Source organism: Balaenoptera musculus, chromosome 4 (assembly GCF_009873245.2).
Source record: "Balaenoptera musculus isolate JJ_BM4_2016_0621 chromosome 4, mBalMus1.pri.v3, whole genome shotgun sequence".
Lineage (NCBI taxonomy): Eukaryota > Metazoa > Chordata > Mammalia > Artiodactyla > Balaenopteridae > Balaenoptera > Balaenoptera musculus.
In genome coordinates, this window is record NC_045788.1 from 64,046,157 (window position 1) to 64,074,106 (window position 27,950).

General features: G+C 38.4%; 1 protein-coding gene across 1 annotated transcript; it reads left to right on the forward strand.

The window, feature by feature from the left end:
• Positions 1 to 569: 569 nt before the first annotated feature.
• On the forward strand, positions 570 to 27,682 carry KNG1 (kininogen 1). The gene is made up of 11 exons (XM_036850520.1): positions 570 to 944; positions 3,182 to 3,292; positions 3,857 to 3,941; positions 6,926 to 7,098; positions 8,218 to 8,325; positions 17,282 to 17,366; positions 18,238 to 18,410; positions 23,722 to 23,829; positions 23,948 to 24,034; positions 25,414 to 25,491; positions 27,443 to 27,682. Exons 1-11 carry the CDS (start codon positions 753 to 755, stop codon positions 27,521 to 27,523), a joined length of 1,281 nt encoding a protein of 426 aa, XP_036706415.1. The 5' UTR covers positions 570 to 752; the 3' UTR covers positions 27,524 to 27,682.
• The last annotated feature ends 268 nt before the right edge of the window (positions 27,683 to 27,950 follow it).

Here is a 27,950-nt window from a genome sequence, read left to right on the forward strand (position 1 = left end):
GGCGGATTCTCAACCACTGCGCCACCAGGGAAGCCCCAACCCATCTCTTCTTATGCTTCTCCTCTCTCCTCCACCCTAGGGAGCATTTTCCTTTCTAGAACTAAAGCAAGTGAGTGGAGAGAGGCTGGCTTGACCACAGACCAGAAAGGATGTCCATATTTTATTTTTAGTTGCACCAATATCCTGGTGTGGGACCCCCCCAGCACTCACTACGTCACTGTGCATGGGCTCCCCGGGCACGCAATATGATTGCTGGCAGCTTGCTTCTCTGCAGCTAGAGAAGTTAACATGCAGAGCAATTTTATTGAAAGGTGTCTGCACATTGTATCTACAGTTGCATTGTTGCCACATGCCGTGACCTTCATAAATGGCTTTGGGAAAGTCACAAGGGAATAACGGAGGTAGTTGGTGTTTTTTTCTCTTCATTAGAGTCTGCTCTGATTTGCTAGACAAAGTTGTGCAATCATCAGGAAATGTGCTCTGTGCTCCCACATGCTCCCCAAATGCAAACAAGCAGGTCAACAACCCCAGTGTTGTAATGTTTCAGCCTGAAATCTGCTTGGATTACCCAGCAGGGCCATTTGTCCTTTTGGAATAAGCAAATAGTGCATGGCAGCAGGAATTAGCCAGGCCCCCAGAGCACTGAGGCAGCAAGAGGAGAGCCCTGAGGAGATAGAGGCTGAAGATAGTTAAAATCAGCAACTTAATTGGCTCCCAATTCTTGGTGAAACTCCCAGAGGGAGACTTAAATCATGAAATTAATCACCATCCTTTTTCTTTGCTCTAGGCTGCTACCAAGTTTAACCCAGGAGTCCTCGCAAGAAATCGACTGCAACGACCAGGATGTATTTAAAGCTGTGGACACCGCTCTGAAGAAATATAACAGTGGAAACAAAAGTGGCAACCAATTTGTATTGTACCGCGTAACTGAGGTCATCAGGACGGTGAGTGAGCTGTGTTTAACCTTGAGGTCATTGGGGATTTGTGCTGTCACTTGGAGCCCAGGCCTCACGCGCGCACACACACACACACGCACCCCAATCACCAAAGAACTGATAATCAAAGGGAAGCTTACAGCTCTTAGAAAAGACCAACACCATTCTCTGGCCTGGGGGTGAAGGGAAAGGTATGACTAGTCCTGGGTGATCAGAGCAGCATATCCTAGGGTGAAAAGAAACAAAGGTAGATGGAGAAATTTTAAAGGGACTGTGCAGAGTGGGAGAATCCAGGAACTCGGTCAGGCTGCAGCAAGAGGATTTACTGGGTGACCAGTCCTAGACAAAAATATGAAGACCTCCAGACCTCAGGTGGGAAGTGGGTTCTTAAAGGGGTACATCTAACAAGTATGATATGATCTCACTTATGTGTGGAGTCTAAAAATTCAAACTCACAGACACAGAAAGTAGAATGGCGATTGCCAGGGACTGGGAGGTGGGGGAAATGGGGAGACGCTGGTCAAAGGGTGCAAACTTTCAATTATACGATGAATAGGTCCTGGGGATCTAATGTAGAGTGTGGTGATTATAGCTAATAATACTTTATTGTACAGTTGAAATTTGTTGAAAGCCTAGATCTTAAGTATTCTCACCACAAAAATATAAGTATGTGCGGTCATGGGTGTGTTAATTAGCTTGTTTGTGGTAATCATTGCACAATATACATGTGTATCAATTCATCAGATTGTACACCTTAAATATATACAATTTTTATTTGTCAATTATACCTCAGTTAAGCTAGGGGAAAGGGAAGGTTTGTCTAAGAGGAGTCAGAAATGAGATTAACTTGGTTCAACTGCATTGGACAAAATACCTACCATGAAGTCCATATGGCTGAATGCATCAAGGTGACAGCCATGTTCTACTTGGTTTTTAGCATTTTTAAAAAATCACTGATTGATGCACTCAGGATGGAGACAAACCCTGACAGGGTGTGCGACTTCAAGAATTACAAATCTTTCAATCGTTTGTTTAAGTGAATTTCACTATAAAACATTGTGTTTCTGTGATAGTTAAGCAATTGATTACTTTGGTGGAAAAAAACCCCACGTATTTGATATGATAAGGAAAAAGGAAAAAGTCCAGAAGGTATGTTTTTGTTTGTTTGTTTTCTGAAAGTCCGGCCTTTCTGTTTCACAAACTCGTGCAGTCCTGTGAGTCCTAGTGTTCTCTAGTATGGTTGTAGTCTTTATTGGCAGACATCCATGGCAAATGTGGTTTTTTTTTCTAAAATGTCCATAGAATCAGTCTTTATCTCTACCTTGCTGTGTGAGGACTGCCTGTACCATGACCACTTAGGTTTTATTAAAATCTGAGACCTGGAAGGAACCTTGGAGTCTATCTTGTCTGATTCCATCATCTCCCAAATGCAAACACTGTGGAGAGAGCACTGCCTGGCGAGTCAGGAGACCTGCCATCCGGAGCTGGCTCTGCCTTTCCAAGGTGGGGAGGCTGCCTAAGGCATACGCCATCTACCTGGGGCCTCCTTTCTCTCACCTGCAAACTGAGAAGGTGGACAACATCCCCTCTGAGGTCCCTTGCTGTTCTGTCTGACACACCAGGATTTTGCATCTGAAGGCTCATCTAAGTCAGCACCTTTATACTTTAAAAGTTTAATTTATTATTTCATGTCATGCTATATTAAATAGAAAACAAAACAATGCCAGTAAAAATACTAAAATTACCCATAATTATTCCCACCATCCAGATAACTGTTACTTTTTATTTTTTTTAATGAAAAAAAGGCTTCTGGTTTGTTTTCTAACGGTAAAAATAATATGTTTGTTCAAAAAAAATAGATAATTCAGGTATGTTTGTTGAAAGAAGAAAGTGAAAGAGAACTGTACTCCCACCACTGAAAGACGCACATTTTAACAGCTTTGCTGCATAATTTTCCAGACTTAAAAAAATTTTTTTATATATATTTACATATAAATTGGTTTCTACAAAAATGGGCTAAAACTATGGATCTACTTTGTAATTTAAATATATATATATTTGTAAATAGTATATTATGAACATTCTTCCAAGTAAATATTTATAAACTTTCAATATGTCTAATAAATGTTTTTGCCTTAATTGAATCAAATCAAGATCAAATATAACTGCACCAGATCCCACTCAAATGATTTGCTGTTGGGTCAGTTAGATGAACCGTACATATCTTTGGTTGCTGTTTTTTTCAGGATGATCCCGACACGTTTTATTCCTTCAAGTACCAAATCAAGGAGGGCGACTGTCCTGTTCAAAGTGACAAAACCTGGCAGGATTGTGATTACGGTGACTCTGCACAAGCTGTGAGTGTGTTGACAGTTTCCGAGCCTCCAATTTGCTCGGCCAAGTTTACCAAGGGCTGTCTTAACCTAACGCCTACCCTGCCCTGGCACAGCACAGTTTCTTGTTGGGCCGTAATTGAGGGAGAGTGTGATGGTACCTGCCAGGAAGCAAGCCACTCTCCCCACAGTCCAGGGAGCCACCTCTTCAATGTCAAAACCCTGGCTTCCTGTATGCAGTGTGAACACTGAAATTGAAAGGTAAATCAAGAGGACAGTTTAGCAGGCTGGTTCTCAGGCACTGTGTGCATCTTGATGAAATAGAAATATCTCCGGGGCTCAAAACAAAGATTCATACTCTAAAACCTCGCCATTTAAACTGCCTTTCCTCCAATATCTCACGAATATCAGTGGCTTGTATAAAATAATGATTAGGCTGCAAAACGTTTCATTCTTGTGTCTCAAAACTCTGCTAGAAAACAAAAATCTTGACAAGGTTTTAAAAAGGAAAGCCGTATTTAGCAATAGTACTAGGTGGATTTCATCTGAAAGATTAAGATAAATCTTTTTTTTTCTTCTTCTTCTTAGGCTACAGGGGAATGCACAGCGACGGTGGCGAAGAGGGGGAATATGAAGTTCTCCGTGGCTACCCAGACCTGCCAGATTACTCCAGGTAGCTGCTGTGCCTGGTGGTGCTGCCCTGGGGAAAAATGAACCTCTTCTGTGTGGCACCAAAGACCCCTCTTTCCCGGAGGGCAGCAGTGGCGATACCACTCGCAGCCTTGCGGGGGCGCTGGAGGGGTGGAGTGGCAGAGTCCTGAGGTGGGACCGGGCTCACGCCCCTTGGCGCTATCCTGATTCTCTTCCTCAAGAGCAGCATTGTATTAGGTGTGTGCAAAAGGATGAGAAGACACAGAACTGGCTTCAACTGTAGGCAGCGTCCTAGAGTGAGAGAAGCACAGGCTTTGAGGTCAGATCTGGCCTGGAATCTTTCAAAGCTCTCACCTTCTTGGCTTTCTTTTTCCTTACCTATAAAAGGAGATCACAGTAATTCCCACTTTGCACAATTGTTTAGAATGAAACTAGATGATACACCTGAAGATGTAATCATAATAAGGTATTAATGATAATCAAGGTAAAGGTAATAATAGCTAACATTTATTGAGCCCTTATTACCAGCCAGAGTTCTAATCACTTCATGTGTATTAACATATCTAATCCTCAGAACAACTCTATGAGGCAAATGTTAATATCCCCAGTTCACAGATGAGGAAACAGGCCCACAGCAGTCAAATATCTTGCCCAAGACCCCACAGCTAGCAGTTAGCAGAGTTGGTGGAATAGACCCTCCATAAACAATATTCCTTTAGAATCTAAGTATGGAGAAACTTATCAACAGATAACCACTGTTAGCTCCTTCCCTCTTGTGACAGAGGTGCCACGTACAGAAGGATGGGCTCGTCTAGGTGAAGTCAGTCACAAAAGCCATCCTGGAACTGGCCTTCTGCAAGATAACGTTTTTGTACGTGAGCTGCAGAACAGCATCTTCAGCCACACTATTGAACCCCACTGTAGTAGGGATCCTTCTATTCCAGCTTTAATCCTCTATATGGTACCCACAAAAACTACATTCCTTGAGTTTCCATTCCTGCAAGAAGTTGCATTCAAAGAAAAATAGTCCAAAACAGAAATCACAAGTAATTAAAATCTTTTGATAGGGGTAGCTTTTTATTATTTGGTTTAAGAACTCTATCTCGTAATCACATTTTAACATTATCCAGAGCAGAGCATGTCATGTACCATGAGAGAAAAAGCTCTTTGCCACACCTTCAGAAATTAGTGCTAGGTCCACAATCTCTTCTCTGAAACCTTTTTGGCCAGATATGTTTCAGAATTCAAAATTTGAAACATTTTAATTTAAAAATCTCTCTGGAAATGTTGAGGCAGGGTGGAAAATCATTGTCACCCAGAAAAACTGAGTTTGCATCTTTCCCTGCTCGTCTCACCCTCAAAGGCTGCTCCATCGCTTCCCCTACACCAGTGGGAGCTGCCCTTGAGGTCAGGCAAACCAGCCTCTGGGCTTTTCTCCATCTCTCCCTTTTACCTCCTGTGTTCACCTTTTTTTGTTTTGTTTTCCCATCAGTAATTCTCTCATCTTTCCCATGTCATCCCCTCTAGTTTTTTATTTTATTTTATTTTTTTAACAGAAACCATCTTAGAAACAATTTTATTCAAAGGGTCTGTATATTTTTCTCGGAAAAAATGTAAATATTATTTCAACAGTATTTATTTATTTATTTCCCTCTAGTTTTTTAACTTTGCCCATTACCCTGACTCAACCTAACTTCTACAAGGAAAGGAGGGGGGAAAGCTATGAATATTCACACAGTATGTCATTTCCTGACACAAACTTATGGAGAGAATGCCGAGAAACAGTTGCAAAGGGGGTTACAGTTGAACTGCTGACTGGGGGATCTTACATCCTCGGGCTGTGAGAGCCCCGGGGCCAAGGGGCCCAGGACTCCTTCATTTCTTCCCCTTTTTGCCACATGTACTGCTACTGACCAGGGAGTCAGGGCTGTGTGTCATGAACAGTGGTGATTTAACACAGACTCTCTCCTTTTTAAAATATTTTACATCATTTTATTAAAACCCATTCGGTGGCTCCCCAGTCTTACAGGGGACCATTCTTAGTTCACCTCAGAGGGTCTAGGAATGCCCAGAAGTGGAGAAGGTTGTGAGTATGTGCACCTTCCAGGAGAGGGCGCCATAGCTTACATTAGGGTCATCAAAGGAGCCTATGACCCAGGAAAATAGTTAGGAATGCCTGCCTAGAGAGCACAGCCCAGACTCCACAGCAGAGGCCTCTCTTCAGACTGCTCACACTCCAAACCACCCCTCCCTGCCTCCTGCTATAAGCTCTGGTTAAGATGTGTGTACACCACGGTCCCTGCCTCATCCTTCTTCCTCGGGAGCCGTCCCTCCCTTCTCCTCAGGCCTCACACCTTGCTTTGAGAGGTTGACCTTGACTGCTCTTCACCCTTCTTAGCTCAGCCTGTTCTCCTCAGGAAAGGCTTCCCTGGGCTCACTCTGGGCTCCTGCTTTTCCAAGCTCTTGCTGAATTCTATTGAAATCATCCATCTCCAGTTCAGTCTCTCCCCCTTGACTTTGCCCGACTCCTTCACGGCAGTGACCATTACTAACGAATTAATGCATCTACACAGCCATGCTCAACACAGGGCATGTTATAGCAGGTGTGAAATACATGTTTGTTGGATTGAATGGATACAAAATGTATTACATCCTGCTCCCGGCTTCAAGGAGCGTTGGTTAACGCTGAAAAAGAAATAAAAATACATCTGTAATATTTTAATTTTTATGAGGATAAATTCGTGTATCACTTCTGTAATTTAAAATGACTTCAAAAAAAATTTAAAATAATTATGCACAATAGGATGCATATAAGATGTCCCTAAGTGAATGATAGGTCTTCCCTATCATTAAGTCTTGTGTTCTCTTTTTCTAGTGCATACTAGGACTTACTGGAAAGTTTGCTTATCAGGGCCTTCCAAATTATCTGACTTATTTAGGGCAATGTATGTGAATGCAGGTTTTGCTTGTTAACATTGCCCTTTTGCTTGCTCTTTCTTTGTCAAGCCGAGGGCCCCGTGGTGACAGCCCAGTACGACTGCCTTGGCTGCCTGCACCCCATATCAACCGAAAGCCCCGACTTGGAACCTGTTCTGAGACACGCCATTCAACACTTTAACAACAACACCGATCACCCCCACCTCTTTGATCTTAAAGAAGTAAAAAGGGCCCAAAGACAGGTTTGTTCTTTAATTTTTCCCATGTCATAGTATTGTTAAAATTTGTTAGATCTTTATGGTTTAGGGTTTCATTACCTAAAATAAACCTTTGGCCAGAGGAAAACATATGATTCCACAGGTGGTGGTGAGGAACTCTTTCATGTTCTCATACGACTAGCTCAGGAGGCAAAGGCTTTCTCTTCAGGCACAATGATTTGGATACTGCAGTATGTAAATGGGGAAAGGGAGCCTAATCAGACCGCTTCCTGGGAGATTTGTTTTTAATGAATGGGTGATGAGCATTGCATGTTCTCCTGGAGATGGTGAAATGGAAAAGTCATTCTGGCTTTAGGGTTTTAAGAAGACTCTCTCATCACCTAACTATTATGAGGCAAACATGGCCCCCCAATATTAAATTGTACCTAAAAAAGTTGGCAAAGCTTGCTGGGTACCCTCTAAATTATGGTTTCCGTTTCAGCAGAGAAAAAAACAAATACTTGTAAATCTGGTCTTTCCGTTGCCTCAGTTCATGAAGACTTTACTGACAGCTGACTGGGCCCCTTGGATTTCAGCCTCTAATTATGAGGGACCCACTTTGGTCAGTAGCATTTCCTGCTTTTAATTGACCTTCCGACTTGCCTTCATGCAAGATGCATGCTCTACTCAGTTCTGTCCATATCCAGCTATCAGGGTGGGACCCACCCCAGATAAAGCAGGAGAAATCTTACTGTCTGGCAGTCTGGGAACCTAAGGACCTACTGGTCAAGGCCACTCCAGCTCCAAAGTTTTCTTTATCCATCTAGAAAAGCATTATTAATATTTTACAAAATTCAACAGATCATTTTTTTCCTGTTACCTGGCAGAGGAAATATTGCTAGGTCTTATTTAAGGAAATACAGTAACTCCATCTACAAATTGCTTTTCATTTTCAGATGTGTAGCTGTGTGTGTGTGTGTTGTGTTGAAGGGTGTGAGAGTCATAATGTGCTCAATATTTATTCAGTAATGACTTTTGCCTAGTAATAATAATAGTTTGTATTTTTGAGCACTTATGAAATGTCAGGCAGTATTCTAAGCTCCTCCTAACACTGTGAATTATGTTTAAACTGCCCTTTAAATATTCAATCCAAAATCGTTTCAGGTGGTGGCTGGATGGAACTATGAAATTACTTACTCAATTGTGCAGACTAATTGTTCCAAGGAGAATTTTCTATTCTTAACTCCAGACTGCAAGTCCCTTTCAAATGGTGTAAGTAGGCGAAAATCTAATTATAAAGTTCTTAGCCTTTTGTGTCCAGTATTTACAGGTGTGGGAACTCTCAGCTGTGGAGGAAGACTCGGTCACTAAAATTTTTGATGACATACGCCAGTTCACATTCACTTTCACTTGGGACTCTACAGTTCACATCACTGGTCAAGCTGCTTACCTAGCTGGTCAGAGTCTGTACATCTGGCAATAAGCACTTACAGATATAACCAGGGACTAGGAATAGCCTGAGACAAAATGATGCCACGGTCAAGTTTGTCTTTTCATGTCTTCACGCTTTCCTGTCTCCTTTCCTCCCCATGTGCTCAGTGTCCTTACAAGGCTCCCGAGCTCTACCCAGGACAATCCTTCACTTCCAACTTGTCTCTGCTTGTTGTCTCACCTTCCTTCCCCTACTTTTATCTTTACTAAGTACTTCCTGCGTCTCTCTCCCTTAGTGACCCTTTCCAGGATGATATCTTATTACCTGAACCAAAATTATGTTAAAAGAGAGCATCTCAAGGTGGCAGGAGTTAGTGCATGTTAAGATGATAAGGCATGATGACCTTCCCAGGGCTATTTGCATTTTAGCAGAAGACTGTGCTTTAAGCAAGGGGTGGCTGCGAGTCCCTTCATCTAGTCCAGGGGTCTCCAACCCCTGGGCCCTGGACCAGTACCGGTTTGAGGCCTGTTAGGAACCGGGCCACACAGCAGGAGGGGAGCTGCGGGCGAGTGAGCAAAGCTTCATCTGCTGATCCCCATGGCTCCCCATCACTCCCATTACTGCCTGAACCATCTCCCCCACCCCACCACCCCCTACCATCTGTGGAAAAATTGTCTTCCACGAAATCGGTCCCTAGTGCCAGAAAGGTTGAGGACCGCTGACCTAGTCATTCTACTTCTCAAAGTCCATTATATGAGAAGAAAATGAGAAATCCAGGCAGCAAGATGTTAATTTTGACTTTTTATTAATAGGAAAATATTAGAAATAACATATTTTCAACATATGGAATGGTTAAGTAAATTACAGTATATCCATACAGTAGAATATGTGCCATTCAAATTATGTTTGCAGAGATTTCAGTGACCTAGTAAAATGGTTACAGTATGTTAAGTAAAAAACACAAAAAGCACGGTACAAAATTACACATACAGATTTACTCAGGTACATAAAGTAGATGTAAATATAAAAAGTGATGAAAAACAAATATGCCAAAATATAAAATATGGGTAACTTTCAGTTGGAACTATGGCTGCTTTTTCTGATTTTTTATACTTTTTGGAACTCTTCAATACTTCCCAATGTTTCTAATCAAGTGTGTGTTTGTTTCATAAATGGGGGGAAAAAAAGTAAAAAGGACACTATTAAGAGACTGAAAAGACAATCCACAAAATGGGAGAAAATATATGCAAATCATATATCTGAAAAGGGCTTAATATGTAGAATATATAAAAAACTTCCACAGTGCAACAACAAAATTTTTAAATGGGCAAACGACTTAAATAGACATTTCTCTAAAGAAGACATACGAATGGCCAAAAAAGCACATGAAAAGATACTCAACATCATTAGCCATCAGGGGGAATGTAAATATAGACCACAAATGAGATGCTACTTCACACCTAGAGGATGGTTGTAATTTTTAAAAATTGTAAAATACCAAGTATTGGGGAGGATGTGGAAAAATTGGAACTTTTGTACATTGCTGATGGAAATGTAAAATCATGCAGCCATTGTGGAGAACAGTATGGCAGTTCCTCAAAAAGTTAAATGTAGAATTACCATATGACCTAGCAATTATACTCCTAGATATATACCCCAAAGAATTTTAAACAGGGACTCAAAAAGATACTTATATGCCAATATTCACTGCAGCATGATTCACAATAGCCAAAGGTAGAAAACAACCCAAATGTTCATCAATAGAGGAATGCATAAACACAATGTGACATGGATATAACAATTCTTTAGCCATAGAAAGGAATGGAATTCTGATATATGCTACAACACGGATGAACCTTGAAAATGTTAAGTGAAATAAGCCAGACACAAAAGGACAACCAGTATATGATTTCACTTATATGAACTATCCAACATACATAAATTCATAGAGACAAAAAGTAGGTTAGAGTTTACCAGGGACTGGGAAGAGGGAGAACGGGGATTTTTTGCTTAAGAATTTGTGTTTGGGGTGATGAAAACTATTGGAAATATAGTAGAGATGGTTGCACAGCACTGTGAATGTAATAAATGGCCCTGAATTATACACTTAAAAATGGTTATGATGGCAAATTTTATGTTATATATATTTTACCAGAATTTTTAAAAATAGTATAAAAGAGAAGGAGAGAGAGAGAGGAACCCTCTAAACACATCGGTTCTAGCCACTATTTAATTTTGTCAGGTTGAGTTGAGTCTGGCCTTTTAAGCATCTATTAACATCTTCTGTTTTTTATGCTTAGCCATTTGAGGTTATATAGGCCTAAATGTTATCTAGCTTTAATCTTGCTGCATCTGTTTATAAACCCCCAGTTAAGTTTTCTCTTTGCAACACAGAGAGTTGCAAAGGCTGGTTGGAGTCACAAAGCCAATCAGATTTGGTATAACTTTTCTGAGCCTTCACTTCCTCATTTGTAAAATCGTGAAGAGTAATAGCACCTATGTCACGGAGTTGTTACAGTAATTAAAGGACATGAAATATTTTGCCCACAATTGGTGAGATTTAAGGCCTTGCTATTCAAAGTGTGGTCCAAGGACCAGAAGCATTAGCATCACCAGGGAGCTTCTTCGCAAAGTAGAATCTCAACTCCACCCATAGCTACTGAATCAGAATCTGCATATTAACAAGGTTCTCAGGTGATTCATCTGCACATTAAAGTTTGGAAAGCACTGATTTAAGGGTTTTCCTATGTAGTTCTCAGGGCATGTTGCACCTTAGAAGCGCTACCCTAGATTTAAAAAACACCTATTCCCAGATCATTCCCCCAGACATTATGATTTTTTTTTTTTTTTTTTTTAGTTGCAGCATCCAACAGTGTACATACTGAACATTTAAGTCTTATTTTTTTAATTTATTTTTGGCTGTATTGGGTCTTCATTTCTGTGCGAGGGCTTTCTCTAGCTGTGGCTAGCGGGGGCCACTCTTCATCGCGGTGCGCTGGCCTCTTCACTATCGCGGCCTCTCTTGTTGTGGAGCACAGGCTCCAGACGCGCAGGCTCGGTAATTGTGGCTCACGGGTGTAGCTGATCCGCGGCATGTGGGATCCTCCCAGACCAGGGCTCGAACCCGTATCCCCCACATCAGCAGGCAGGTTCTCAACCACTGCGCCACCAGGGAAACCCTAAGTCTTTTTTTTTTTTTTAACATTTTTATTGGAGTATAATTGCTTTACAATGTTGTGTTAGTTTCTGCTTTATAACAAAGTGAATCAGTTATACATAAACATATATCCCCATATCTCTTCCCTCTTGTGTCTCCCTCCCTCCCACCCTCCCTATCCCACCCTTCTAGCTGGTCACAAAGCACCGAGCTGATCTCCCTGTGCTATGCGACTGCTTCCCACTAGCAATCTATTTTACATTTGGTAGTATACATAAGTCCATGCCACGCTCTCACTTTGTCCCAGCTTACCCGTACCCCTCCCCGTGTCCTCAAGTCCATTCTCTAGTAGGTCTGCGTCTTTATTCCCGTATCGCCCCTAGGTTCTTCATGACCATTTTTTTTTTTTAAGATTCCATATATATGTGTTAGCATACGGTATTTGTTTTTCTCTTTCTGACTTACTTCACTCTGTATGACAGACTCTAGGTCCATCCACCTCACTACAAATAACTCAATTTCGTTTCTTTTTATGGCTGAGTAATATTCCATTGTATATATGTGCCACATCTTTATCCATTCATCTGTTGATGGACAATTAGGTTGCTTCCATATCCTGGCTATTGTAAATAGAGCTGCAATGAACGTTGTGGTACATGACTCTTTTTGAATTATGGTTTTCTTAGGGTATATGCCCAGTAGTGGGATTGCTGGGTCATATGGTAGTTCTATTTTTAGTTTTTTAAGGAACCTCCATACTGTTCTCCATAGTGGCTGTATCAATTTACATTCCCACCAACAGTGTATGAGGGTTCCCATTTCTCCACACCCTCTCCAGCATTTATTGTTTGTAGATTTTTTGATGATGGCCATTCTGACTGGTGTGAGATGATATCACATTGTAGTTTTGATTTGCATTTCTCTAATGATTAATGATGTTGAGCATTCTTTCATGTGTTTGTTGGCAATCAACATATATATTTTGTTTGTTGGAGAAATGTCTATTTAGGTCTTCTGACCGTTTTTGGATTGGGTTGTTTGTTTTTTTGATATTGAGCTGCATGAGCTGCTTGTAAATTTTAGAGATTAATCCTTTGTCAGTTGCTTCATTTGCAAATATTTTCTCCCATTCTGAGGGTTGTTTTTTCGTCTTGTTTATGGTTTCCTTTGCTGTGCAAAAGCTTTTAAGTTTCATTAGGTCCCATTTGTTTATTTTTGTTTTTATTTCCATTTCTCTAGGAGGTGGGTCAAAAAGGATCTTGCTGTGATTTATGTCATAGAGTGTTCTGCCTATGTTTTCCTCTAAGAGTTTGATAGTGTCTGGCCTTACATTTAGGTCTTTAATGCATTTTGAGTTTATTTTTGTGTATGGTGTTAGGGAGTGTTCTAATTTCATTCTTTTACATGTAGCGGTCCAGTTTTCCTAGCACCACTTATTGAAGAGGCTGTCTTTTCTCCATTGTATATTCTTGCCTCCTTTATCAAAGATAAGGTGACCATATGTGCGTGGGTTTATCTCTGGGCTTTCTATCCTGTTCCATTGATCTGTATTTCTGTTTTTGTGCCAGTACCATACCAGACATTCTGATTTAATTGGTCTGGGGTGAGTCCCTGGAGTCAGATGATCTAACAGTTTCTCAGGTAAACCAAATGTGCTAATAATACTGAGAACTTCTAAGCTATCTCCAGCATCCTTCTCCCCGTCCAAAATTAAGGTACTATAAGTGTGGTATTCCCTGTATCTTTAAAAAACATGACTTTTTTTTTTTAACATCTTTATTGGAGTACATTTCTTATACATGTGTTCTTTTATTGGAAATATACATTTATAGAAAGCTTCAAGACAATGCAGAAACAAAGAAAAAAAATAATGTTGCACCACACACCCAAACACCAAAAGTTATCTGAATGTATTTCCCTCTTGTCTGTTTTGGTGGGGAATATGGGCAATTTTGAGTGATTTCTTTTTTTTTTTTGTCTTTTTGTAGTTGTAATTATTTTACATGCTACATTTTTTTCACCTAAGAATTCTTCTATGTCATTAGAACTCTTGATAAACTTTTAAAATATCTTTTAATATCCTAGTGAAGATGCCATAGATTATTTTTTTAATTACTTTCCTATTTTTGGTCATTTGTTCAAAACCCACTAAGAAAATGGGTTGTTTCCATTTTTATTATAATTAATAACTCACCAAACATCTTTTAGAATAAAGCTATTTCTGTTTGGCATTTTTTTTTTCTCAGAATAAAGTCCTGGCTTTACACATAGTATAAAATTGTATGAAAGCTCTTAAAACTCTTGATATATATATAGGTTAACTGCTAAATGCACCAATTTACATTCCATCAGCAATGTTTACCCTTGATAGAATTCAGTATTTTTTTAACTCAGCTAATTTCATAGACAAAAACATTTTTAGTTTTTATTTTCTCAATCAACAACATAGTTAATATGCATTTATTTAAGCATTATATTTTCATACATTCATTAGAAATTTATGGGTTGAATTTATGAATTGTCTTCTATATCCTTTGCCCATTTCTTTTTGGGATAAATCTTAATGACTTAGAAATAGTATTTATATTTTAAAGGTATCAGTGTTTTGTCATATTTTCTCATTTATTTACTTTTTAGTTTTCATTATGGTATTTCTGACTTACAAATAGTTTTTGTTTATAGGTGACCAAATCTATCAATATTTTCCTTTTGAATCTTTCTACAACTTGCTCAACAGTCAATATATATGTTTTTTTTTTCTAGTTTATCTATGGTCAGTATTTTTAAATATAGTTTTTTAAACTATATGGAATTAATTTTGATGTATCTTGTGAGGTATCTAACTTGAGTTTTTCAGGAGAATAACCAGATACCTTAACAGTCTTTCCTTCCACAAAATTTGTAACAAACTTTATCCCGTAATAATTTCTTACAAAAAAATCTGTTCTCTGTTTTTATACCAACACTACCATATTTTAACAGCCATAGCTTCATAGTAAGTTTGAATACATGATTTATTATTCTAGTGTTTATATCTTTAAAACCAATCTTAGAAGAGGTTTGGAAGAAAAACTTACACTGTCACATAGATTGGAATTGCATTACATTTCTAAATTAATTTGAGGAATTGGTATATGTACTATATTTAGTCTTTTTAGTCAAGAACTTGGTATATATCTCTATGTAGTCAAGTTTTATTCTATATTTCTAAAGTTGTGTGATTTTCTTAAATATATTCAGAACAATGCTCACTAAAGTTATTACTAGGTTTTGTTTTGTTGTTTTTGGTTATTGCTATTAGGAATTAAATCCTTTTTTTTTCTTTTCCTTTCATTCTCTTTTAAATAAGTTATTGTTATAGACAAATGTATACATTTTGATTCACTTACCTTATATCTAGAAACTTTATTGAACTCTCTGATTAACTCTAATGTCTTTTCATTGATTCTTTTGATTGTTCTAGATCTATAATAATACCTTATGCAAATAATACTATCTCCTCTTTTCCAATGTTTATTTTTTTGTTTCACGTCTCAATGAATTGACCCAAATTTTCAGAGATATTTTTTGAAATAGTGGTGATCACACAAATTCATGTTTTATTCCTGATTTTATTGAGAAAGCCTCTAGAATTTTGTAGTTATGTATAATATTGCTGTGGGATCCAGGTAGATAGTCTTCCTCATGTTAAGGAAACATCCTTACATTCCTCCTCTTTAAAGAGTTTTGTTTTGTTTTTAAATAAGGAATTGGTGTTGAATTTAGCACATGCTTTAGAATATGTATTGAAATATCATATTTTTCTAATTTAATCTATGCTGTTTTGACAACTTTCCTAATAGTAATCTTTAGATTCCTAAACTAAACTCTACTTGTTTAGTGTTAATTATTCTCTAAATATGCATTTGGATTCTATTTCTAGTTTAGTTAAGAAGTCTACATATACATTTATAAGTGAAAGTGGTGTAACAGTTTTCTGGGTGTGTGTTTGTGTGTGCATTCTATTTTTTAAGGTTTTGGTATCCAGAATATACTTTTATAGAATGATTGGCTAGTTTTTCTGTATTCAGAAATGGTTTACATAGCATGGAAATACAGTATATATTTCTTTAATTTTTAAAATTATTCATCTATAAAACATCTATGCTGTTTGGAGGTGAAAAATGGGATGTAAATTGAGAGTAATAATAGCATTCTCCATTTCTTCTTTAGTCATTGGTCCATTCAAGTTTTCTTCTTGTTCTTAAGACAGTGTTGGTTATTTATAGTTTTCCAGAAAAGTGTCTTTCTCTGAGATTTAAATTAGCATACACTTGTTCATAATATTCTCTTATATTTTTACATTTCTCTGTATCCTTTGTTAGGTTTCCTTTTTTATGCATTTGATTTTTTTTCCTTACCCCACAAATAATTATTTGGATTTATTTATTAATGCTAGTGCTTTCTGTTTTCTAATTCACCGGTTTTGCTTTTATTTTTATTGTTTCCTCCTTCTTGTTTTCCTTAAGGCTGTTTATTGTTGTTCTTATTCTAACTTCTTGAGATAAACATTGAGGTTGGGGTTGTTTTGTTTATTTTTGCCTCTCTTTTTAAATCGTGGAAGTGTATAAAGCCAGGAGTTAACTCTGAGTGCTGCCCTGGCAACATGTGGAATTCTCGTTTTTCTCAGTTTGTTTTTTATTATTTTCCTTATCAAGGAAGATTTTAGTTAGGAAAGTGTGTTTATTTTTCCAAGTACTTTTTGTTTGTTTATTTGTTTAAACTTATGTTATTAATTTTTAGGGAGGTTTTTTGTTTCATTGTGGTGCTGAGGTCAAAGAACATGGCCTGTATTGTTTTCAATTTGCAAAATTTATTGAGACTTTCTTGTAACCTAGTATAAAAGCAATTAGAAATATTATTTGCATCATACTTATGAGAGTATCATTTTAAATCGTGTGTATCATGTGAGAATACCATTTCAACAAATCTTTATTATGTTATTCAAGTCCTCTATGACCTTATTTATTTTTTATACATTTTGCCTGTTGTATAATAGTTATATATTGGAGTTTCCCAGCACAATTATTTTTATCCATTTCTATTTATATATGTTTTCTGCTTTATGCATTTTGATTCCATGCTTTTAGATAAAAATAAAATTATCTTTCTTTTACCTTTATGAGTTGTTACCTTGAATTTTACTTTGTCCAATATTAATAAGACTCTAGCTCCTTTTTTGTTCATATTTGCTTCTTGTGGCTTTGCTCATCCATTATATTTAATCTTTCTTTATCTTTTTTATTATATGCTATTATTCTTGAAGATGTAGTACATTGATTTTCGTTTTAACCTAATCTGAAAGTCCTTGTCTTGCTAAAAGAAAATGTTACCCATTCACTTGTATGGCTATTATTTCTACATTAGATATTCTTGTCATCTTTTTTCATGTTTCTGTGTGTTTGTGTATATGTATTTGTTGTTGGTGTTGGTGCTACTTTTTCATTGTTTCTTATTCTGTCTTTTGAAAATAGACTATGTTTTGTTTTTTTCTATGTGATGATTTGCAAAGTCAACATCCTATTTTTAATTTTACTAGTCGTTTAAAGATTCTTAAAAACGTTTTTAATTTATGCTCTTATATGCTTTTTAAAAACCAGAATATCGGTGAATGTACAGATAAAGCATACGTGGATATCCAGCTAAGAATTGCTTCCTTCTCGCAGAAATGTGACCTTTATCCAGGTACAGGATAATACATGTTGGTGCTCACGTTGGTCCCAGACAACTGGCTAAATCTTTCCATAGATATTGTGCTTTGGTTCCCATGATATGCCACAAAATCTACATGACCCACAGACCTTACTAGGAACACTGTGCCCCATCTCTGCCCCGCTGTGCTGCAGCAGGTGAAGCTGAGATTGCTCGGCAAGTAGCAGAAGGGAATATGGTGACAGAAGGGAAAATTTATGTTTTCTGGGCAAAGCTAGCCTTCAGATATGTCAGCTGGTCTTTCTTGTATACAAGCTGTCCCTGCGTCAGATATTGTGAATTGGGGAAGCTGTATCTCATTTTTAACTACTCAGAATAAAATCCTTTCAATTAAAGTTTTTTTCCCTTGCATGTTATAATGTGGGGAAAGGACGATAGTGCAAGTTTAAGGTCAAGTCAGTATTTCTTATACCAAGAGTTGGCTTTTCTGATATTTGGAAGATAGTTGTATACATTGTACAATATAAAGCATTATGGAAGTTGCCTGCTCACCAGAATCATAGGATTTAAAATTTTCCCACTAGAAAATCATTCCTTTACGTTAAGCATTGCTTTTTACAGTTTCCATTAAAAATGCAAAAACTTAAGAAAAGTGCAGCCTATTGATTGTCACTAACACCTTCTGATTGAAAGTTTCCCTAAACACACTTGGCTCTTAGGAGAGGAAAAGAGGAGAGACAGTAAGTTGGAGGTGTGACAGGCAACGTCCACCCACTCACTGCTGGGCCTTGGGCTGCCACGTGGCCCTCTATAAATGGCTGCTGGATCACATGTGGGAAAGGTACAATTCTAGGCTAGATGGCTCCTTCAGTGCACACGCTGATATAAAACCTGCCTCTTTCAGTGGAAGATTTTGTACAACCACCCACCAGGATTTGCGCTGGCTGCCCCAGACCTATACCTGTCAACAGCCCAGAGCTGGAGGAACCTCTGGATCATTCCATCGCAAAGCTTAATGTAGAGAATAATGGAACCTTCTATTTCAAGATTGACACTGTGGAAAAAGCAACAGTGCAGGTCTGTAAATTATGCTACAAAAATAGTGATTATCTATTGCAAATTGCTTACTAATTTTGCCACTAATCTTGGCTCTGGATTGGGAAACAGTATACCTGGTGAATGGGATTTGGTAGACTTGAATTTCAGGTCCCAACCTCGCTGCATGCTTGGTGTGTGATCTTGGACAAGTCATTTAAAATATTGTCTCTTTTATCCGTAAAGGACTGACAGTGAGGGTTAAAGAAGATAATGTATGTCAATCACTTTTCAAAATCTAAAGTGCTATATAAATATTAGCAATGATTATATATATAATTAATAAAATTCAGGGCTAGGAAAAGCAAGACTTATCCTCTGCCTTTCTAGACTCATCTCTCATTATAACATCACTTAATGCCTTGCGCTCAGTCACATCAGCCAATCGTCCCCCAGGCTCTCTTCACACATTCATCTTCATGTCATTTGTTCCCTGCCTGGGGTGTCATTCTCTCCTACAAATGTACCCTCTGGGGATTCATCTCTCCGTCCATGCCTGTCAGTAGAGGATAAGGAGTATCCCGGTCTGGAGGTCAGGAGACTCAGCTCTGCCACAGCATCGACCACTTACATCCCAGGTGATCCTGGGCAGTCATTCAGACTCACACAGCATCTGTAAAATGAGTGGCTGGATTAGAAGAGCCCAAATCCCTTCCAACTCCAATAACCTATGACCGATATATTCATGGACAATTCCTTTTATGGAACCTCAAAACGGGCTTCCCTAAATACAAGCTAAAAAAAGTAATCAAAGTAGAACCAAACTCCTATAGCAAACCAAGATGATTTTTATAATCTATCAATACGAAGAAAATCTCACTAAAAAAAAGTTTATAATTCTGGCTAAGTAATTGAATTTCTAGAAATCTAAAATAGAAGGAGTCTTTAAATACAACGATATTCATTGCAGCTCTAACTACAAAAGCAAAAAAAATAAACCATAAAAATGATCAGTAATATAGACATGATCAGATAATATCTGGTATATTTGTACAATGGAATATTAAGCAGCAATTTTAAATCATCTTTGTGAGGAGTTCTTGATGTGGAAAATGCTTATGTTATAATATGCAGTGAGAAAACAGGCCATACACGGGGAACTATATTCAATATTCTGTGATAAAGCATAATGGAAAAGAATATGAGGAAGAATGTATATATACATGTATAATTGAATCATTTTGCTATATAGCAGAAATTAACACAACATTATAAATCAGCTATACTTCAGTAAAAAAAAAGAAAGAGGCCATAAACTTGAATAAACATTCTGTACTCAGTTGTGTTATTTTAAAAAGTATAGGGACTTCCCTGGCGGTCCAGTGGTTAAGATGCCGTGCTTCCACTGCAGATGGCACGGGTTCAATCCCTGGTCGGGGAACCAAGATCCTGCATGCCACACTGTGCAGCCTAAAAAAATAAATAAATAAAAATCAAAAATAAAACAGTGCAGGAAACAATACTGAAAAGAAACAAATACTTCAGATTATTCATAGTGGTAGCTTTTAGGTAATGGCACAATGGGCTGTTTATTTTCATCTTTCTTGTTTCCTGTAGTAGTTTTATAACTGGGGGAAAAAAGGACCTAAACAAACTGTATTAAAATAAAACTGACACTTGATCTCTCTCCTACTCGGGCACTTATTCCTGTCCCGGTCGGTCGCTAACTCCTCTCCCTGATTTCACTGACACGTGACCCACATTAGGCTTACTTGAAGGAGTTACCAATCCGTAGTACTACTCCTGTCTTTGTCAGCTTTTCTTCTCACTCTGTATTTCTGCTTTTCTGTGAAATTCCTTTATTCCTAAGGATGCAGGAACAGTCTCGTACTCCACCATATATTGCATGTCAGAGAGTTACTGTCAGGAGAGAACCATTCATTCTCAAGCGTGAATATCTAGTCTTGGTAGTCACAGTTCTTTCTGTAAATTAGTCAACACACTAGAATGGGTGTGTGTTTGTTTACGCTAAGGGTGCAAGGGGAACCACAATATATTATGCTACGAATTGAAAGGGAATGACATCCCTTCACTTGCCAAATTAATCAGGAATATTGTGAGAATTTCAAATTTACTTTTAAGAGGTGACTCCTTACTGATTTTTGCATGTAAAGAGAGCAATTCAGTTACTCAAGGCAGCCTTAGTGGAAGCAGCCAATTTATTATTATTGGAAATCAACTTACCATAATGAATTTGCAATAGCCAATCTCCAAATGACCAATTTGCCAAATTGCTAGATTTGTTTTACAATTTTAGTCTTGCCTTGGCTTCGCGTGTTTAGTCCTATTTGGGTGCATGTCCATTCCAGGTTGGTTTCATATTTCAGATACCAAACATTTCTTAAATCCTTCGTTTGCATATGTGAATGGTTGCGATTTCTATTATATACTGTTTATTTTGCTGTGTCCCTACTGCCGCTGTCCCCGCTGCTGTCAATGTCCCTCCCTGCCTCTGCACAGAGGAACACACTTCAAGGATCTGTGTGTGCACATTAGGATTTTTCCTTTGACAAAGTCCTAGAAATGTCAAGGAATACGTGGATGTCTAAGACTTATGATGCAAATTGACAAATCACCAAGTGATTTGCAATTATGCCAATTTACATTCACACAACCTGGGTGTAAGACACTGGTTGATGGTCTTGATCTGAATTATATTCCTACCATCAGTGATTGAAGATGCATGTTTCCCACACCTGGCTGACACCAGGTGTCATCGCTGTTTCTCATCTTTGCCAACACGCAAGGTTAAAAATGATGTTGCATTGTTTTTTAACATACGTATCCTTGGTTATTAATGAAGGTAAACTTTTTTTCAGGATTAATGACCATTTTAACTTCTCCAAAAGATCTGGTCATGTCCTTTGTCCAGTTTTTTAGTGTTGGGCTTTCTATGTATAAGAATATTGACCCTACATCATATTCTTCCCAGTTTGCCTTTTTACTTTACTTATGGTGACTTTTGAGAATCAGTTTTCATTTTTGTCTAGTCAAATTTAGACCTTTTTTCCTTCCTCCTGGTTCCTTCCTCTGCTTTTCACCTACAAAAAGCCTTCATCATCCTGAGAACTGATGAATGTTTATTATATCTTTCTAGTTTATTACTTTAATTTAAATGTTTTAATGCACTTGGAACTTATATTGCTACATAGTGTTCTCTACCTTAAAAACAAAACTTGGGCAGGATGGGCTTAAACAGGGAAGACTTCTGATAAGAATGACACTTGATAAGAATGGCAATATGGATGCGATCTTGAGGCCCTCGAACAGAAGATGTTATTAGGTCTACTTTATTCCTCCCCTCTGGACCTTGAATAGTGTTGAGCCAACAGCTGTAGTTTGTGTCATATATTGTCAGCTTTCTTAGGTGACATCACATTGATCAACTGTAATGTCAAACAAACTGGATTAAAGTATACTCTGAAATAAGCAACAAAATTCATGATCACCAAAGTATAGACTCTAAAACGCTTTTCGAACCTTTCTGCCCAACTTATACATATCTGGAGTTTTAAAAGTTAATTATCAAATTTGTCCTAAAAACTTAACTGTGCTTACCTAGCAAAATGATGCCAGAAAATGTAGAGGAGGAGTTTAGTTCTTCCTGTGACTCTTTGCTCTCCTCATCCTCCTCCCACCATAATTTCTCCATGCTTTTGAAAAACATAAAGAGATCGGAAAGACTGTTATGATTTGCTTTTACAAAAATGGGATTATACTATCACCCTATAACTTTATTTTTTCAATAATGGTCAACCCTCCAGGTCAACAGATATATGTGATATATTCTTTTTGATAACTACTTAATATTAAACACACACACACACACACAGTGTTAGTCTGCTTAGGCGACCATAACAAAATACCATAGACAAGGTGACAAACAACAGCAGTTTATTCTTACAGTTCCGGAGGCTGGAAAGTCCAAAAACCAGCCAGTTTGTTTCGCTGGTGAGGACTGTCTTCTTGGCTTGCAGATGGCTGCCTTCTCACTGTGTCCTCACATTTCAGAGAGAGAACGGGGTCTAGTCTCCCTCTTATAAGAACGCTAATCCCATCATGGGGGCCCCACCATCATGACTTTATCTAAACCTAGCTGCCTACCAAAGGCTCCACCTCCTAATACCATCACCTTAGGGCTTCAATATATGCATTTGGGAGGGATACATTCAGTCCATAACACACACACTAACACACACACACACATTTAAATCCTAGAACGAAATACTGAATAACTTAGCCTGAGAATTGAGCCACATCAACTAACTTTTTTTTTTTTTTTTGGGTTGTGTTGGGTCTTCGTTGCGGTGCGTGGCTTCTCATTGTGGTGGCTTCTCTTGTTGAAGAGCACGGGCTGTAGGCACGTGGGCTTCAGTAGTTGTGGCACATGGGCTTAGTTGCTCCACGGCATGTGGGAATCTTCCCAGATCAGGAATCGAACCCATGTCCCCTGCACTGGCAGGCAGATTCTTAACCACTGCGCCACCAGGGAAGTCCCTAACTTTTAAATTTACATATATAATTTTAAAACATTTTATAAAGTGTGTTTTTCAAGTATATAAAGGCTGTAAGGCTTTAAAAAAAAACTGTGCTTGGGATTTTGTTGAAGTCAGTGTATTAAAAAAAAAACACACAATGATTTTTACTTTTTAAATAAATAAAGTGTGCCTCTTCTAGACCAAAAAAAAAGAAAGGAAAAAATTGGGCCACAGATGTTAACAGAAGACAGCATTGTATAATGATTAAAAATATTGCTAGAGTGCTAGAGCTTAAAATAATTTCTTAATATTAAAAAACTCAGAGAAGGGAGCTAGAAATCCAAATAATTTTCCTATTCACATAATTTAATCCACATAATATCTACAGTGGTACTAACTCAGTATTTCTCTGATTCAAGATTTGGCAGGACAATAAGGTTGTGTTTAAAGGAAATGTTTAAGTTTTACTTCCTACTCTTCTTAGAGTCTATATATTATGACTTGAGGCTTAGAATTACTAGTGAATTTTGTAGCTGCTAAACAATAAAACTCAGAAAAGTATAAAAATAAAAGTTATAGCCTGGTTTTCTTTTCCCATTTAGAAAAGGAAATGAGCCCAACCAATAGCCAGATATTTTAACATGCATACAAACAAAGTTTTGTTGTCAAATATTTGTGCTTTTTGAGTGTAGCTCTCATTTGGTCAATGTACAATTAAAATTTCAATATTCTCCCATAAAAGCCCTTATGGTAAAACATATGATTTATTACACAGTGTCAATTAAGCTCCTATTTTGTACTAATTCATTTTCCAGGTGGTAGCTGGAAAAAAATATTCTATTGTGTTCACGGCCAGGGAAACCACATGTTCTAAGGAAAGTAATGAAGAGTTGACCAAAAGTTGTGAGATCAATAAACATAGTGTGAGTAGTAACGCAACAGTCTTACTTATTCCCTGGAAACCTATATGATGTTTTATGTTTGTTTATGTATCCCATGAATAACACTGTTCTCTCTTTTGGCTTCTGTTTTCGTGGATAGCTAATTCTAAACTGTAAAGCTGATGTTTACGTGGTACCTTGGGAGAAAAAAATTTACCCTACTGTCAACTGTCAATCACTTGGACAGGTATGATTCTAATTACAGTTGGTTTGGGTTAGTTATGCTCATTCTGAAAAATCATATTTTGGGGTTGAAAATGAACCGCTAATTAAGTGAATTGGGGGACTATCTTTTAAAATGGGGAGAACTCTCACATTTCTGTGCTGATCTCTTTTTTTTTATGACTAGAAAGGAGAGCAGCAGTCCTCTTAATTACTCCTCAGACACTGTCAGTGCCCCATGGGTCCACAGGCTCTCTTAGTGAAGCACATCCAAGGAGCTTGGGAGAAACGCAGGTCCCATACTCCACTCCACATTTCCTGAATCAAAAGCTGCATTTTAACACAGTCCCCAAGGGAGTCATACCCATATTCAAGTTTGAGAAGCGTTAGTTTGCATCATTTTTTTAATTCTTAAAAGAACCCTGGGAGGTAAGTAATACTTTCCCCACTGTCAAGGTTGAGACACTAAACATTACGAAGATGCTAAAGTCCTAAAGTGAATAATAACTTTCTCAAGTGCTTCCTCCCTCCCAGGCACTGTACTGAGGACCTGACACATATGTTCCTCCTGACAACTCTATGAGGCAGGTGCTTTTATCATTTCTATTTTACACATGAGGAGAGGGAAGCTAGTGGTGCTCGGATTCAAATCTAGGTCAAATCAGAGCCCACTCTGTTCACCATGATGCTGGTAACTAGTAGGGTTTGGCTTGTTTGACTTCAAAGACCATGCTCTTTGCATCACCAAACAGTGCCTCCGACTGCCACGTCCTCATAGGTAGTGAAAGTATAGGTAGAAACAAAACACAAATCCGTATCTTCAATGCAAGTTGCCTCCGCTCCCTTTGTTCTCATTTAGGTTTTTGCCATGAGTAGGTATGTATATACTCTAATACAAACATTATGCAAAGGCTGTGTTTCAAGCTTATGAACATATATATTCTAATGTGTTTCAATTCAACAGAGTGATTGTGGTATATGCTGCCTATGTATTCCATTCTTAAAGCCAGGTAGGGCCTTTTTGGATAGAAGCAGTAATTGTGCTAATAGAAATAGCATCAACTAATAAGTAATGTGCCATGGCTTTACAGAATCATAGGCTTAGAAAGTACCCTAGAGATTATATAGTTAACCATCCAGTTTTTCCAGATAAAGAAAAAATTTTCTAGTTTAGAGTATTATTAAGAAAAAGAATCAATATCTACAAATTATAAAATCAATCAAAAAAGGAAAAAATATTCATTTTCATCCTTTTTGGATTATTATTATAATATAGTACTTAAAATCTGGCAAAGACATGACCCACTGTAAACTGAGATAACATTGCCAGGTCCCTGTCCCTTCTTTCTTCTTTGATAGTGTGGTTTTCACAGTAATGCATTCATCTTAATATCTCCTGTTTAGATCTCACTGTTGAAAAGGCCTCCAGGTTTTTCACCTTTCCGATCAGTACAACTAGAGAAAACTACAGAAGGAACAATCGTAAGTCCACCCCACACTTTCCTGGCACCTGTACAAGATGAAGAGCGGGATTCAGGAAAAGAACAAGGACCCACTCATGGGCATGGCTGGGGCCATGGAAAGCAAATAAAACATGGCCTTGGCCATGGCCATAAACATGAGCATGACCAAGGCCATGGACACCAAAGGGGTCATGGTCTTGGGCATGGGCACCACAGGGGTCATGGTCTTGGCCATGGGCACCAAGGGGGTCATGGACATCAAAGGGAACATGGCCTAGGCCATGGACATAAGCATGGTCATGGCCACGGAAAACATAAAAATAAAGGAAAAAACAATGGAAAGCACAATGGCTGGAGAACAGAGTATTTGCCAAATTTTTATGAAGATAGTACTACCTCTTCTGCACAGATACGAAAAAAGACAGAAGGGCCAACAACCCTCCCTTCCCTAGCCCAGCCAGGTGTAGCCGATACCTCTCCTGACTTTCAGGACTCAGATCTCATTGCAACTGTGACGCCTAATACACTACCACCTCCCACAGAGAGAGATGACGATTGGATCCCTGACATCCAGATAGAGCCAAATAGCCTTGCATTTAAATTGATTCCAGATTTTCCAGAGACAACTTCCCCCAAATGTCCTGGACGCCCCTGGAAGCCAGTTAATGGAGTGAATCCAACTGTAGAAATGCAAGAATTTCATGATTTCAGTCTCTCTGATGCTCTTTATTAATTTACGTGGCCACAGGTATTTCTTTAACATCTCATCATCCCCTCTCCCCATTGTCCAAATATCCTGATATAATACAACTAAGACCATGAACGTTCAGAACAGCCTAGACAGAAATGGTGAGACTCCTAATGGGGACACCATCAATCTCGACGGACGACATAAAGCTGTGCGCAGAAGTCAAACTCCTTTCTGAGTCTTCCTCATGAGTTTTCTCAACTAGCACAGAAAATGGACAAACTAATGTGACTTGTGGCCTACTGCAGTTTGCTTTTCTGATAACAAATGTGTACCTTAAAACGTACGTCATCAATTTTCATACAAAGATTCTTGACATTTTGAATAAACTGTGACATCTGGGCCCTGAACACATGTGAAAATAAGGGAAGTCAAGAGACTGAATGCTGAACTTCTTAATGGGGAAAAAACAATAATAAAAACCTCCAGAGGTCAAAGAGGGACAAGAGAGAAAGACAGATTGGCCAAAGGCAGGAGAGAGAAAGTAAATTAATTGACTTTCTGTTTCCAAAATGGGCTAGTTATATTAAACAGTTACTCCCACTTGACAAAGCTATTCTGATAATTCTCCTTCTGGGTGAGAGTGTTTCTTATAAGTCAGTTACTTCTGTTTACTCATTAACTGTGCTTTGCAACAGGGCTTTCAAACAGGAGTTTTCTGTTTGTTTATATGTTGCCAGGGCTAGATTGAGTAATCCTTAGTGTTTAGTAGCTCTGAGTTTAATGATAAGGATGGAAAGCAGAAGAAGTAATACAAAGGCTTAAGGATATCTTTTTTTAATGATTGATAAGGGATTATCACGAGACGTGATGTAAATTTTGTTCAGGAATTTTATGAGAAATTCCTCTCTAGCCTCACTTTATAATTGCATTGTTTTTTTTTGCTACAACATTGAAGTGTACGGACTTTGCAAAAGAGAATGATATGATTATCTTTAATGTGAGGGAGGCATATATTTTATAACTCTTGCTGTGCTTTTGCCTAGGGAAACAGATAGGGCTTTATACAGCTACACTCACTTGTGGATGCATGTGTCACTGCTCCTTCAATTTATTGGATGCATTTGAGCCTCTGAGTTTTTATTTCATTTGAAATATTATCTGTACTTGCAAATAAATAACCTATGATGTCAGGAAAAAGTCTCATCTTGTCAACTGGTGGTTTCACTTTTCTCTTTTTGAATGATAACATCAGATTAATGGAGTTTTACTATACTTACAGAGGCACATAAAGTCTTGCGAGTACAAGGGCCGACCTCAGGAGACAGGGGCAGAGCCAACATCTGAGAGTGAGGTCAATTGACCGGTGGGCAGAATCTCCACACCTGGCACAATTGCCCCGACAACCTCTGTCAGCAGCCCTGCATGGAAGGACAAGAAGATGGGATAGAATTTAAATAGAGAAGAATGCCATTTTATCCCTCTGTGGCTGGGTGAAATAAAGTTCCGACTTGATGTTCTCCCTCCTAGTTAATTCACAGCGGTCTCCTTTCAGTCACAACCAACCTGCAGCAAAGTCGAGCTGATCAGAGAGCGGGCACTAGAGCTCTGCCCTGGAGCTCACAGCCCAGCCCTGAAGCATTCTTGCTCACCGAGAAAGGATCCCTTTGGTGGGGCTTCCCCACCACAGAGACCTCGTCACGGGTGCCCAATCAAGGGTTAGTGGGTTATGTTTCTGCCACCAGTCTAAAGGACTCTCTTTCTCCCTTCCCTTCTTCCTCCTCCTCCTG